At 42.2% G+C, this 15,408-nt stretch overlaps 1 protein-coding gene across 1 annotated transcript; it reads right to left on the bottom strand.

The window, feature by feature from the left end:
- Positions 1-393: 393 nt before the first annotated feature.
- Positions 394-14,826, bottom strand: LOC130220139 (transcription factor Sox-6-like). The gene is given in 7 exon segments (XM_056452525.1): positions 394-946; positions 1,928-2,040; positions 2,042-2,145; positions 5,178-5,351; positions 11,335-11,440; positions 12,310-12,357; positions 14,731-14,826. Coding segments are annotated over 7 exon segments (951 nt in total). The 3' UTR covers positions 394-636.
- Between the last annotated feature and the right edge of the window lie 582 nt (positions 14,827-15,408).

Raw genomic sequence — 15,408 nt, 5'->3', positions numbered from 1 at the left:
AACAATAACAACAATAATAATAATAATGGGGAGTTTCAGGCGTTCCCTCTATGGTTCAGCAAATGTAAGGACTTCTTCAGTTTTATCGTATTATGAAATGTCAAATGACGTGTCGTTGTATTTTTCATTTTAATAGTTCTGATTCAAAACATTCACACGCTGTTGGCTGGTACAGCATACCTGAGTGAGATATAGAACCCCATCAAAAACAGTAATGTACGCTTCAAATAAAAATTCAAATACATGTGTAAATCCATATGAATTTAAGTAAGACTGTGAGTTATGCATTCATATGAAATGTTTCAATCGTCAAGTCCTATTATTCAAAAACGTTGTAGGAAATACCCTAAATTGTCCATGAACAAAACACAAGAAAACAAATAACAAAACAATAAAATAACAATTTAAAAAAGCCAAAATAAAACACAATCAAATTGTTTCACACTCGGAGAAACACTTAAGACCAATAGCTGTTAAATCTGCAGGAACCACATCTGCATGCTGGCTCCCAAAACGTATATCATCAGAAACAAGTTTTTCTTTTTTCGTGTTTTTTTTTTTGTTCGCTGTGTTCTCTTTTTATCTTCTTCAGTCTTTCCTCTAATAAAAGGATATTCTTCGCTTGCTGTTTTGGCCTCAGTTGGCACTGACCGGCTCATGTGTGTCATTTTCACTGCTGTAGTCCGATTTGGGCTCGTCTTCAAAGTCCTCGTACATGTCCATCTCGTCCTCTCCGTTCACTGCGTCGCTGGGCACCATGGTGCCCGGTTCCATCTTCATGTTGAAGGTGCTCTGGATGACGGGGATGGTGGGTTCAGGGCTGGCCGAGGCACTGGAGCAGTCTGACGTCATGTGCGGGGATGGCGTTGTGGTGGCCATGGTTATGGCACCCGGGTACACGACGCCTGCGCTGGTGGTGATGGGGATCTGCGTCTGTGGCTGCTGCCTGATACAGAGGTGAAAAAAGGACAGATTTATACTTAAGCATAAACAGGTGTGTGTTTTTACTTTTTAAAAAGCTCAGAGACACTTAAGAGCTTTTAAGAGTCAGATGACAAGTTTAACGCTTCTCAAGGAAGACAATTACGGTCTTGGGGAATTAGAGAATGGAAAGAATGTACAGAACTAAGTGCTGGTCGAAGCTCGTTCCAGGCCTTTATGCAATGTGCCCAGCCAGTAGCTGTGTAAAAATGATTCCCAATCAGCGACAACGATTGTGAAAATGACACTCATTTCTTTCGTGGCGACAAAGCCAATTGGTTGGTAGAGACACAGTCTCCTGATCTTTAACAGGCTGATTGATACTCCAGCGCTCGTATTTCTTGCTGTTGAAGTGGAAACACCTGGAGCAGGCATTTTCTTCACTCACCACACGCAGTAAATTATAGCGTTGAGCTCCAAACATCTGCCCTGCAGCCCTCTCTACATTCATACTCTACTCTAATATCCTAAATAATGGCTACGTGAGTCCCGCTGCCCTCTGTTACCGGTCTAAATATGATAAACCACTACTTTCAAGCAGCTGAAAGAAAATACTATTTTGTCAATGGATTCAACCCAGGGCTAGACAGTGCATTTCCCCTCTTCTGAGGAAAAAATAAATTTACCGCAGCATATAATCACAAAGGGAGCGTGTAGGCAACAAAGGCGGCGATCGCTGCTCTTTGAAGCGGATGTTAAAATTAAGTGCGAGGGCTATGTAATGTGACAAATGAGCTAAGTGGCTGAATTACTCCAATCAACCTGATTAGAGGGTCACTGGCTTTAGACCAGGACTTGGCACACGGCATGGAGTCGTACCTGCCTATTGTGAGAGCTCTAAGCTGGCTTTATTAACAGTGTACGGGGGGGTTTAACATAGGGCAGGACATCTTGGTTTGCCGCCTGCTATTGTTTCTGAAGGTTTGATTTTCGGTCATGGACCTACCCCACAGTGAAGAACTGCCTCATCTCTTGTCTCCGTGACCTCATCATTTGCTTGTACTCGCTGATGCGCAACTTCTTGCCGTCGATGATGCAGGTGCGCTTGGGTCTGGGTTTTGTACTTGTAGTTGGGGTATTTCTCCAGGTGTATCTTGCTAAGCCGTGCCTGCTCTTCATAATACGGTTGTTTCTCCTGGTTCGTCATGGACTTCCAGCGAGATCCTGTTAAACACAGATGAGAAGTTAGGAGTTATACATGATTATTACATTATTATTAATTCTTTTTCTAGACAAAGAATGAGCTTAAAGTTGCATTCAGACTACACGTTATATTTGTCTGTTACAGACAGAGTCACTCTGTCAGATCAAATCTTGTCAGACTTTGGGTTGCTTTCCCAACAATCCGTTTGTTCCATAATAATTTTATACCCAATTCCAAAATATAAGGCAATCTGACATCACACCAATACCTCTGTTTTCATTTCACCCTGTATGACTTTAATGTTAGTATTTGTGTATGAAGCGTCCACTAGGGCACATTTAATTATCATGTCCCAAAGCCCCATAATTGTGTATGAATCACCACAGAATCCTCTGTTAAATAGATAATGCCAAATCTGATTGATAATTTACTGTCTGAAAGCAACAATTTATCTGAATTATTCTAAAGTCATCTCTGCTTTTTGTGAATGGAGTGAAAATCGTGACTGTTACCGTTGCTGCATTAGTGGAAACAACAGGACAGTAAATATCTCCAGCCTTCAGAACATACAGGCTGACGGGACTTTTAGTTGCTGTGATCTATTGACTCTCTGGACTGGGGGACAAGACCCATTTAGCCCTGTCATTTTTCATGACAAACACAGCCCACGTGACAGCCACTAAATCCATCTAATTGAGCTGCTCCCGCGGGCAGCACACCATCAAGTTTAAGCGCGCTCGTCTGTTTGAGATGCATTGCATTGTGTGGAATTACTTGCAAAAGAAGATTAGGCAGGTGTGGTAATAGCCTGAACATCTTATTCACAGCATAGGTTTAGCTATGTAATGCTGAGATGCTTGTCTATTGATTGCCAGGAGGGGAAAAACTGGCATGGCAATATCCATTTGCATAATTTGTGCAATTCAAGGTCCGGCATATTTAATGCTGGAATATCAGTCAATCAACATAACATTCCCCCTCTCAGTTAATGCAGCAATTCAGTTATTTTTAGTCTTGTACGTTTTGGTTTTGATCCAAAACAGTTAGGCAAAAACAAACCCTCCCTTTACCTCATCAGAGGGTTAGTGTTGCTACTGTTCTAACTTATGCTGATTAACCAGTGTCTTTATATACATAAAGAATATGGTATTGTATTTACATATATATATATATATATATATATATATATATATATATATATATATTCATTCATTCATTTTCTTTTCAGCTTAGTCCCTTTATTAATCCAGGATCGCCACAGCGGAATGAACCGCCCACTCATCCAGCATTTGTTTTACGCAGCGGATGCCCTTCCAGCCGCAAACCCATCGCTGGGAAACACACACATACACTATGTAGAATTTAGCCTACCCAATTCACCTGTACTGCATGTCTTTGGACTGTGGGGGAAACCGGAGCACCCGGAGGAAACCCACGCAAATGCAGGGAGAACATGCAAACTCCACACAGAAATGCCCAACTGAGCCGAGGCTCAAACCAGCGACCTTCTTGCTGTGAGGTGACAGCACTACCTACTGCGCTACTGCTTCGCTTTTATATATATACATTTATTTTTTTAGTTTAGGACAATAAGAAATTGTGCAAGCATTTTTTGTTATTAAAAGATGTCTAAGGTCACGTTTACACTGTCAGGTCTTGATGCCCAATTCCGATTTGTTGCTACGGTATATGTGATTTTTTGCCTGTCCGTTTACACTTTCTTTTAATTATGATTTTATGATTTACAATTTAAGACGTTACAGATGTGTAAAGGTGGGTTCTAGCATCTGCACCACACTAGCCACAATGGAAAACACTGTCTTGCTTTTAGTTCTGCAAATATGCGAAGTTCGCCCAATTTTAAAATGATTTTATGGCGAAGGGAAAGGGTCGATATTGCAGTTTGCGCCTATGGTTTATATATGGTGTCCTCCACCATTCAGAGGAATTTGTGGGTACGAGAGAGATCTAAGGTCTGGTGGGAATTTTAATGAGGAGCAGTGGGTTCGAAATTTTAGGATGAGCAAACCCTCTGTTGTTGTTTACTGCGTCGGCGTCTCCACACACGCTCTTCTATGTCATTAAACCGCAAGGAAATACCATATTGTCGCAAGTTTAATGACGTACAAAAGGAATGCCTTATAAATCCGATCTGCCTGTTTACCTGATAGTCGCATTGTCACAATCCGATTTATATCTGATTTATTTCCACATATGAAGGAGGCCTGAAACCGAGCTTTGAATATCCGAATGCATCTATTTTTTCATATTTACACGGTCATAGAACAGATCCGATCGGAATTGGGTCCCATTTAACTGGCAGTGTAAACGGGGCTTATAGACGTCCAAACACAGTTGTCTTGGTTAAAACAAGGCTAATTTGGGCTGTCAGTGAAAATCTAATTGACATCCAAGAACTGGCTAGTCAAATTAGACTAGTCATCAAATAAACAGAAATTAATAATAAAATTTGTTATTAGACAGTCCAAGTTTAGCCTTGTTTTAGCCAAGGTGTCTACATTTAGATGTTATTAGACGTCTGTTAAATACAAAATTGTTTTGCTGGGCATATAATTATTTTTTTTAATCCAAAAAAGACCATGCAAATGTATTTGAAATTTCTTGTTGCACATCAACAAATTTCATGTGACTTTGACTCAAGTCCCAATATATTTCCCATTCCTATTTTGTGACAATTTTGAAAGCTATGAACAATGGGATGAACATGCTGCAATATTATAATTATCCAATACTGAGTTTACTTTGGGTAATGATTTCTAAAAATGAATGGAAACATAGCTATAGACAATCATTCTTTGACTATACACTCCAACGGAATAATATCAGTAAGTAGAACTGCTGTGTTAAAAAGATTATTAGGCAAGGGTGATCCAAAACAAGCAAAGACATTTTCAACAGTTTCTGAAGCACTCTACAATAGTTCCCCAGGCACCAGTTCAGTTTATTCTTATGGAGCGTGGCATCATCCCAAACGAAACGGAAAGGACAGCCATGGCTGCTGGTTGTGATTGATTTGAGGGCTCCGACTTACCCAAGATTTTGCTGATGTTGGAGTTGTGCATGTCTGGGAAGGCCTGAAGGATTTTGCGGCGCTCATCTTTGGCCCAAACCATGAAGGCGTTCATGGGCCGTTTGATGTGAGGTTCGTTGCTGTTCCTTCCCCGGGGTTCCCTGTAGACCCGTGCCTCGGTAGTGCTGGCGCCTCCTGTTGGCCAACAATAATACTGATGTGGTTTATCTGCACAGCCATTCAGTTCCTACACCCTAGGAACACCAGAGCAAGAAGAAGGAGAGAGCGGGTGCAAACCGTTAATCAACTTAGTAGTGCAGAGCATCCATCAGCACATCAGTGTGACTGGAGCTGAACCAGAAAAGCTGGGTTTGGGGATCTGAGAGGCCATACCTCACACTCCAGACTGCCCATACCCAAAACGGGAAGGGAGAAGCCCATGTTTTGGAGTAGTGGAACAAGACGGCATTGTTGGTCGAGGGATTCTTGATGAGTGAAAACTAGCTTAAACCAGACATGGAGGACCCTGACTATAATGCCTTTTAAATATTTTGTCGCAGCTTTCGTACATTCAAGCATCCATGCATTTGTGGGTGATTGTCGTAACGTTTCCTCCTGCTGAAAGTAATAACAGTAATGTTCTGAATAAGAAATGTGGCATGAGGGTGTTGTGTTTAAGAGAGGTAAAATACGGAGAGAGGGCCAGTGCCTGAAAAAAACACATCTCCGAATGTTTGCTTAAATGTGTTAACATACAGAGTCTGACAAGAGGAAGACCAAGCGAAAAAACTTTTGATGATAAGAGAAAAAGTTTCTGTATTAAAAATAGGACCAGAGGTAATACACATACATGCATATATAAAGTTAGTGATTGAGGCCTGGCACAAGTGTGATAACCAGACTTGAAGAAGTGCAACTTCTCAATCAGGCCATTCACAATCAGCATGTGTGTCCCCCAGTTTCTGTATTTAACTGTACAGCAGAGTGAAAATGATTCTGTTTGCAAGCGCATTTGCTTCCTTTTATATGTAAGATGTGAAAGAATTAAATAAAAGCTGTATGAATATTTCAACAAACAAAACATGTTGATAAACAAGGCTTGAAAAATAAAACAAACAAAAAAAAGCCTTCCCATATGCTACGATACATCTTTAATGATCCAAAAACTGGATAAGAAGGCTTGGAATCAGCCATGAATATTTCATCATCCACATGTGATGTGTATTCATTAGGACCCCGAAACTTCAAGTCTTGGCACGCGCTACCTGCTTTTGATTTCTATTATCACTGGTGTTGATAAACAAAATAAAATCTCCAGATAAGTAATGGATCTTGGCACTGCAGCGCTGTTAAAGCACCAGGACAACAAGATGATTCTGAGGGCAGTGCGTTGCTCAGAGAAGGAGGAGCAGGAAAATAGCAATGTGGAGAGTTACCTTCTCTGGCGCTCAAAGAGACAAAGTCTTAGTATAGGCAGCCAGCAGGAGGCTCTATCTTCCAGGCCCTGCTGGCAGCATAGCCTTGCCCAGGATGCAAAAGATCCATTTAGGGTACGCATGTCATGTATAACAATCATAATAATACAGAAAGTGTTGCTGTTTATCTGGCTGCCCAGCTCTACATAGTCACGGTGCATCAGTCAGGGTCTCTCTGATCTCGTCTCCGCACAACTTCTTCCCGCCAAACGTGCTGCAAGCAGACGCCTTGTCCCGACCCCTTCCATCGGGATTATACGGCAATGGCGTTCCCGCACAGTACATTAATTTCATTTAGCACGCGCTCACCGTGCAGGATAAATTGATTTCACTTTGTTTTGCCTTTGACAGCCATGTTTATTGTGCAATGAAATGTAGTGTGGCGTAGGGCTGACAGTATCCATCAACGCTGGGCAATCTGCTGACTGCCGGGGCCAGATGAAGGCATTCATTACCTTGCCAACGCTCGCTCGGCTACCCTCGCCCAGACACGACCGCCACTGTCTGTTCAGGGAGAGGGGGGGATGGCCGGCTCTAATTTACGATTCGCCCCGTGCCATTACTTCACCACTGACACTGATTCAGCAATTTATATACTGGCATGCATGCAGATATAGACAGAAGGTGAGCGGCTTACATGCAGCAAACCAGCAGCTGGACTTTAAATTGCAGATCGGATCCATTTTTCTGTTTCCAGAGGGCGAGAGGGACCAGGGCTGGTTGTAATAATCATCTCATGCCCTGTTGTTGCTGTAGTGCGTCAGCAGACACAGACTCAGCGCTCTCAGTCATTTGAGCAGAACCGCAGGAATGAGCGCCGACGACTGAGAGAGTGGCGGTGCTCCTGCGGGACGAGACAAGCGGCGGCCCCTGGCACAGAGCCCCGCTTGCAGACACGGGTGGTCTGTGCCCCCACCCCACTGCAATCATGATGTGCCTTAATCAAAGCAGCCAAAAGAGTTGGCAGCGAGGTCGGTTCGCGCGACGTCACCCCACATCCACAACATGCAATTTACAAACCCTCTGCTTTTTTCCCTCTTGCTTGTTGTTGTTTAATAAGAAAGCTTACATGCCTCTGACATTTACAAATTAGCATTAATTGACGTTTTCTCCCCCTGTGCGGCTCTTTTAGGAAGCACCTAGTTAGGGTGTGTTATTGTGTAAATAAATGCAGATGTTTCGGGATGCCACGGGAGAACCCCCGAGGTGTGAGAGGGTGGTGGGGGGGGTGAGACGGCAGGAGGCTTCTAATCGACTTTATTGTGATTTATGAGACCCAGTGCCCAACATGACAGAGCGATACAAGAATCTCCATTTAATTTGTCTCTCCCGGTGAACAGGAGGGAGAGCGGAGGGGGGACTGTATGAATTACAGAGAAAGAGAGAGAGAGCGCTCGCGTGGAGGTGTGTGAGCGAAGGGGCCCTGCGGCCCGGCACACCTGCCTGCAGCAGGCCCAGACTCGATGCTATGCGGAACAGAGCCAAAAGGCTGAGCCTCTCAGGCTCTCTCTGCAGCTAGCCTTTTGTTCTGAGGGCACACACAGACTGTCACACAAGAATCCGCTCAGAGAAACAAGCAACAATCACGCAATCCTGCCAGGCCCTCTGTGGACGATCCAATAAAGAAAGAGACGCCTTTCCCCAAGGTATTCAGCGCTGACAATGGGAGTCTCTGCTAACGCGCACAGGCAGATATGATACAAAACTACACACTCCCATTCATGTCAGCACTCATATTGTGCTAATTAAACCATTATAACTTACACGTGATATAAGCCCACCACTTTAACATCCCAATTGTTGGATGCACCCAGCTGGATTTTTGGAATACTGCTCTGTGCACAAGTGTTTATATGGACAAAAGCACAACATGCTAGCGCACGTTTCGTTAAGCTATTGTTTCTCATGCATCTCGCCCTGGATGTTGCAAGGTCTTGAAGAGGGCCATGCTAAATTCCTTTTCCCACTGTGTGTGTGTGGTGTGTGTGTGAGTGTGCGTGTGCGTGTGCGTGTATGTGTATGTGTGTGTTTTAAAAAGATTTTTACCTACCAGCCAAATGTCTGGCAAGTTCAAGGTATGATTACAATTTTTTTAAGAGAGAGGCAATCATCTGAAAAAACTTCATCAAAGAGACCCTCGTTCATTTCGGCAATCATTGTCTTAAAAGTGTGCCGATATTACCTAGACTTCCTGCCCCAGGAATCTCTCAACACACCCTTTGTTCTGCTAAGACCCCCGTCTGACAGAGACAGTTTAAACACACGCACGACCCAGACCCGCCCGTTCGGCAAACAAACTTATACTCTACCATATGTGAATGAACAAAGGGGCCATACTAAAGCCTTTGTGGTATTAGTTAATGTTTTTCATCTGAGCTTAAAAAGACCTAATGACTTTGTGGTGAGCTGATGCATGTGGCCTCGTGGCTTTTTGCGAAATGAAGGAAATTCTATCTATTCCATACCCCGCCGTTATTTTCCAACGGCCTCTCTTTCTCGTTAGAGCTTTGGCAGCTGTTAATTTGGTTGCTGCATGCTTCACAAATATTAGTTCAAGCAACCTAAAGCTTTCTACGAGTTGCAGCCGTGACAGAGAGCTGTTTTACACCCCGAGGCCTTCACCAACATAACGTGTCTTTTCAGCAGGCAGGACCTCCGTATACGGAAGAACGCCACCGTTGCAGACCCACTCAGTAATTTTCCTCTGCTCTCGATGGCAGTTACTGTACGAGTCTGTTTGCCCTGTTAAAGTGTCAGGAAATTTAATTCTCAATGGTAGTTTTCCTACTCAGCTGATAAATCTTTAAAGTGCATTAGAAAAATAGCTGCTTTATTGACGAAGCCCCAAAGCTTGTGAACCAACGGCACAATAAAACAAAGACTAGAGGCAAATAAACAGAATAAAAAGGATGAAGGGTTGCTTTTGTAAACGCATAGGTATCACATACACAGCGCTTACATTCCTCAAATGTTCAGGGAGAGGAATGGAATTTGTTTCAAAAAAAGGCTCTAAACACACAAATACACAAGTAAACACTTCATGTTTCCCAACGGGTAAACACATTCTGCTTGTAAAAGAGACTATTTAATGTGGGGCGTATCATCATAAAATGCCGTTCACATCCTTCATCTCGATGTGTTTGTGGGAAGATGGAGATGCGGATGGCTCTGAGCGCTCACAGTGGCGCCTGTCCACTGGGAAGAGAAACCTCTGCGGCCTTCTAATCCTGTCTGTACTGGGAATAAACTGATGGGACTATTTCTTCACCTCCACTTAGGATTTAAAAGGAAGTGCAACTGGGTGTCCTCAGCCTTGCTCAGGAGCCCAAAGGAGATGTGTTCCCACCGTGTTGGAGGACCCAGCTTCTCACTGATCTTAGATAGGGTGGGACAGTCTTATTGGTGGGAATCTGCTTGGTCTGGTCAGAGCAGACCCTGCCAGACTAGAAAAACTGCATCTCTAACCTCTATTACACATTTGAGTTCTACCCAGCCAAAATAAATAATTTATGCTTTAGAAAGCTCATAAACAAAACAGAGCTATGCAAAGCTGATCATCTTACTAGAAACTGATCTATTGTGGACGGGGAGGCTTTTTCAAGCCTTATTGTTTAAACAACAAAAAAGACAATACCCATCATTATTTGGAAGTCGAATTAAAATGTTTATTCTTACATGCATATCTTGGCTGTAGAGTTTCTATGGAAACTGTTTGATTTTTACAAAAGAAAATCACTGGTGCATACAGTATAAGCCCCTGTTTATGAACACAGTAACAAAAGAAGTTGACGCCTTGTCGTGGAAGTTCTATCAGCATTGACACCTCCACACCCAACACATCCAAACAAGAGCTTTGGCAACACAGTCTGGCCCTGGAAGAGGGCCAGCATTGTCTCAGTGCTTTGTCATCAAGTACTGGCTGTGAAAAACTGAATACAACCAGCCTGACACTGGGGAATCCTGTATGTCTGATCACGTGATTGAACTGTACCTGACCTCATTCCTCACTGTGGTCAAGGAGCAAGTATCATTATGTCACTGTCAGATGGAAACTTTCTAAATCTGCTACTTTTCAGGAAATGTGACAAAATAATGAAGCAATGCATTGTCAAATTTGACACTTTCAGACTGAGACTGATGTTTAGAAACATCCCAGCAGGCACGGGACAAACAAAATGACATCAGATTGACATTGTAACCCAACGTCGTTGGGATTTGAATTTTGTTTTGAATGAAAATCAGGTTGACGTCAATGTCCAACATTCAACCTAAAATCAACCAAATATCAACGTGTAGTGATGTTACAGCTTGACGTTGTGTGGATGTTACCACTATGACGTCTATCAGATGTTGATTTTGGTTGCCATACCTGACGAATAAATGTCAGTATTTGACATCAATACGGCGTTGGTTTAAGACGTCGGGTCGACATCGTATTTTGGTCACTTTCCAACACAACCTAAAATCCACCCAACATCAACATCATTTGATGTCGTTATTAGACAACGAAATCACGTTGTCCTTAGACGTTGGCTAGACCTTGAGTTTTGGTCACTTGACATCACGACCTAAATCTAACCTAATTAACGTCTTATGACATTGTGTGCCTGCTAAGATGGCAATGCTCTCCGAGGGTGTAAAGAAGGAAACTGAATTTTGTGAGCAACCATGCATGATTAGAAGCACAACAGGGTGATACTTACCCTCGAAATCTTCTGGCCTGGTGAGGTCGATGACTCTATGACCAATCTTTCCATCTTCGCCAAGTTTGCTCAAGTGATGACTCAGGTTGTCATAATGAGACCTCTCCTGCAAAACATGAAAGAAAATATAGTTTCTTTTAAGATAGAACAAGCCATATTCAATTCAATTCATGTTTATTTATATAGCTCTTTTACAATGTAGATTGTGTCGAAGCAGCTTAACGTAGTTCGAGTAAAGTCCAGATTTCAGAGTTGAGGTTCAGTTTAGTTTAGTTCAGTGTGGTTTAATTTTCACCGCTGAAAATCCAAACACTGAAGAGCAAATTCATCAATGCGCAGCGCCACAAGTCTTGATCCGAGCAAGCCAGTGGTGATAGTGGCAAGGAAAAAAACTTCACCATCTGACCAAGTGAAGAGAAAAAAACCTCTTTTGTGTTTAAGATCCCCACGGAGAACCGATTCGACCCCTTCTGCGAGATGGGTCGCGATAGGGCAGTCATCAGCGATTCCACCATTTGCCACGTTCGCGCTGCTTCCACTTAAGGTAACAACGTACGCACTCACTGCTTTCCCGGTGCTTGTGTTAAGGATGATTCTGCTAAGGACGAACAACACCGCGCTGATAGAGATGGAGATTCTGAACAGAGACTTCAGGAGCCTGATCAAGACTGTTCAACGCACCTCGCCCGCCACGCAGATCATCATTTCTGGACCGATTCCTACTAATGTATTTAAAAGTTTGATAGAAAAAATTGCATTTATGTCTCCATGTTCTCTACATTAAAAGTTGGTGCAACTACTGAAAAAAATAAAATAAAAGCAATAAAAACAGTACTAAGAATGGATAGAGACAAACGTGGAAACAAATAAACAAAAAAAACAAAACAGATTCAGTTTAGTACTGCAAGGTGCACAAACGTGTGTATTTTGACGGGCCCATGTCAAGTCATTTTTATCACAGCTGTAGTCTCTTACTGTCTTCATCTGCAGGGACTTGTACCGATAAGAGTCTGGAACACTCTGCTAAAAAGGATTTAGAAACAACACACTGAAAGATCCTGAGCACACAATGCAGCCTGGGACCTCTAGTGAAACGTTCAGCTTTTTTTCTTTTTCTTTTGCGCTCTCTATCTTTGCAGTACATGCCCCTGTCTCTGCTGCCCTGAGCTCCCTGTCTATCATTATTCAAGGCTCATGCTCGGAGGAACATGCCGTGTTTTCCCTTTTGTCGTGTTGCTTTCTGTTCGTATTAAACTTGGCATCATGTCGCACTTGATGCACAATAAATCCCTGTCATTCTTCGCCGGTGCGACAATATAAATGTCATGTCCGTGTGCATTTACAGAATAAATAACAGCTTTTGGGGGCCCTGCTGAATGGTTGCAGCACATTAGACTTAATGTATTATGCAGAGGAAGAGGGCCTACCGCTGCTCGGGCCCATTGTTAAATGACCTAGTTCTGCCGTGAGTGCGGCTGAGCATTAGCGGAGGCCCGTCTCGCTCTCTCTAAAGACTCAAGGAGGAGATGGACACTTTGACTCGGCATGATACAAGTAATCTTTCCCCCCTCCGAACGAGACAGGAAGATGCTAAAAGCAAAGCGTGTTACGGTGAGTTGGCCCCAGAGCGTTTGTTCTTCTCCCAGGGTGTGCATTCAATCTCAGGCAAAAGGTGTGCTTGAATTGTCTTTTCTTTAGAGAATGCCTATCACACACGGTTGAACAGACACTCCGAGGGCCTCCCAACACAATGCTAACAGCTCCCCTGCCACAGACGCAGACACAGATACGACGTACACATTAATCTTTCAGCCGCGCTGCTTTGGCCGTTTTGCTCGTTTGTTTGTTTTCTGTTCTTTTTTGCCACTGGGGAGCCCGTGGAGCGTGGAGGCTCTTCACACGGCAAGCTCATCACTCCAGCTCAACTTGTCAATAGCACATGAAATAGAGGATTATTGGGATGATTCTGTGCTTATTGCTGTTGTCACTTGAACAGACTTTATTATCACTAAGGGGCAAATTCACTAAACAGTTCAGGCACGTTCGCGTGAGGTATTTCAGCATGAAAGCTTCTATTAAGTCCGCTAACCACCTGCAACATGGTTCTAAATGCAGTTAACTAGTGTTTACAGTTGTCATTCTGAAATTTGGGCTCAGTAAGAATGTAATTATCCATCGATTGACTTTTATTCCAGTAAGAATGCATTAAATTGATCAAAAGTTAAAACAACAGCATTTATAATCTTAAAATAGATCAATGTTACACTTCACATTTTGAACCTGCAAATTTTTTTTTTCGTTTAATTTTAATCACCATAACTGCTAACAGCATTATTATACTAAGAATTGTATTTAAGCATTAAAATTAAGCATAAAAAGTAACAAACTCAAGACATTTAAACTAGTGTGCATTATAAAGAAATTGTAATGCTGTGTTTGTGCTTTTGATGCACCAATATACACTAAGCACTTTAAGACAGCTTGGGCCATTGATTTGAATCAAAGTGGCTGATGAGATCTTGGAAAAAAGCCCTGTCGAGAATAAAGAAAAGTTTTTAAAGTTTTGCATCACCTTCACTTCTCTAATACTAGATTAAGTAAAATGGTGGTGCAGTAGGTAGCACAATCGCCTCACAGCAAGTAGGTCGCTGGTTCGAACCTCGGCTAGGTCAGTTGGCATTTGTTTAGAAATGTGTTGAAAAAAAAAAATCTTCTCTCCGTTAAACAAAAATTGGGGAAAAAAAAACAGGGGGCTAATAATTCTGACTTCAACTGTATGTGTGTGTATATATATATATATATATATATATATTATATATATATATATATATATATATATATATATATATATATGGTAACAGACAATCCATCTTTTTTTCTGGGGGGTGGGGGTTATTGTTAATTATTATGTACTATTTTTTTCTTCTTTTTATTGGTATTGTACTGTTTTGTTAAATATCTTACAAATGTTAAATAAACAAAATATAAAATAAAGATAATGTAATAAAAACAATAAACACTGCTACAGTATGTGCTGCCAAAAAATAACACATTTGAGAAAAATTGCAATAATTTATATATAACTTTCCTTTGCCTATTTGATGTCACTTCATCCAAATATAAAAACAAGTATCATTTACCTACTTTGTTTCTTAGAAAACGAATATTGTTACTCAAAACATGGCACAAGCATCAAAGGGACAGAGAGAAGAGCAGCCGCAATTTCCCACCACCACGCTTGATGGAACAATCATTATTTATGACCATCTGAGTGATTCTGATGTACAATTAACCACTACCTGCTTATGGCCTGTCATTAAGGGCTGCCCGTCTTGACTCTGCCTTGCTTATTTAAGTGTTTTCTAATTATGACATATGTAGCAGTCCCCGCTGGGCCCAGGCGGCTTTGTAAAGATAAGTTGGAGAGCTAGCTTGGTGTGCCATGCTCCGTGTGAAGCCTCCAACGCTGCTGTATTCATCACCAGAGCGCATTATTGCACTTAATGAAAGAGGCGCAGCACCAATGACAAATTGACTGATGTGCGATTAGTCGCACGAGCGATGGCCGATGCGCTGTGGACTGTCCACTGGGGAAGGGCCCAACAACTGCAGAGTGTGTGCATTTGTGTGTATGGTGGAGGGAAGGGGGGGAGGTTATAAATTACTTGTAGTGTCATCCCTTCTCCCCGCTCAGCTGGCTCTCTCTGATCAATCATCTCCTTTTATAAAGTCATGATCATTAAGCATCAGTTTGGAGAACAAGAAGCATCCATCACAGAGTTTCATTAAATACTGTTTAGGCGCTAAACTTGCTCATTTTCCAGGGCAATAATTAAAGAATGACCCGGATGAGAGCTATTGTACATGAAAATGAGATTAGACACTTCAGTGTCTCGGGTCTAACTTAATGGAGTGAGGTAAAGAGCTCATTCATGCCTAGGAAGCGTTGATATCCACTGGAGACAGTGACACTGTTTACAGTGCACATTAGGAGTCTGTAATTGAGAAAGTGAATAAGAACATAAAACTTCAAACAGCGCACAATGGATTTCCATTAAATTTTATATACTATGT

Source organism: Danio aesculapii, unplaced genomic scaffold, assembly GCF_903798145.1.
Source record: "Danio aesculapii unplaced genomic scaffold, fDanAes4.1, whole genome shotgun sequence".
NCBI lineage: Eukaryota > Metazoa > Chordata > Actinopteri > Cypriniformes > Danionidae > Danio > Danio aesculapii.
Note: the sequence above shows the minus strand (reverse complement) of the source record. Positions and strands in the feature narration are given on the sequence as shown.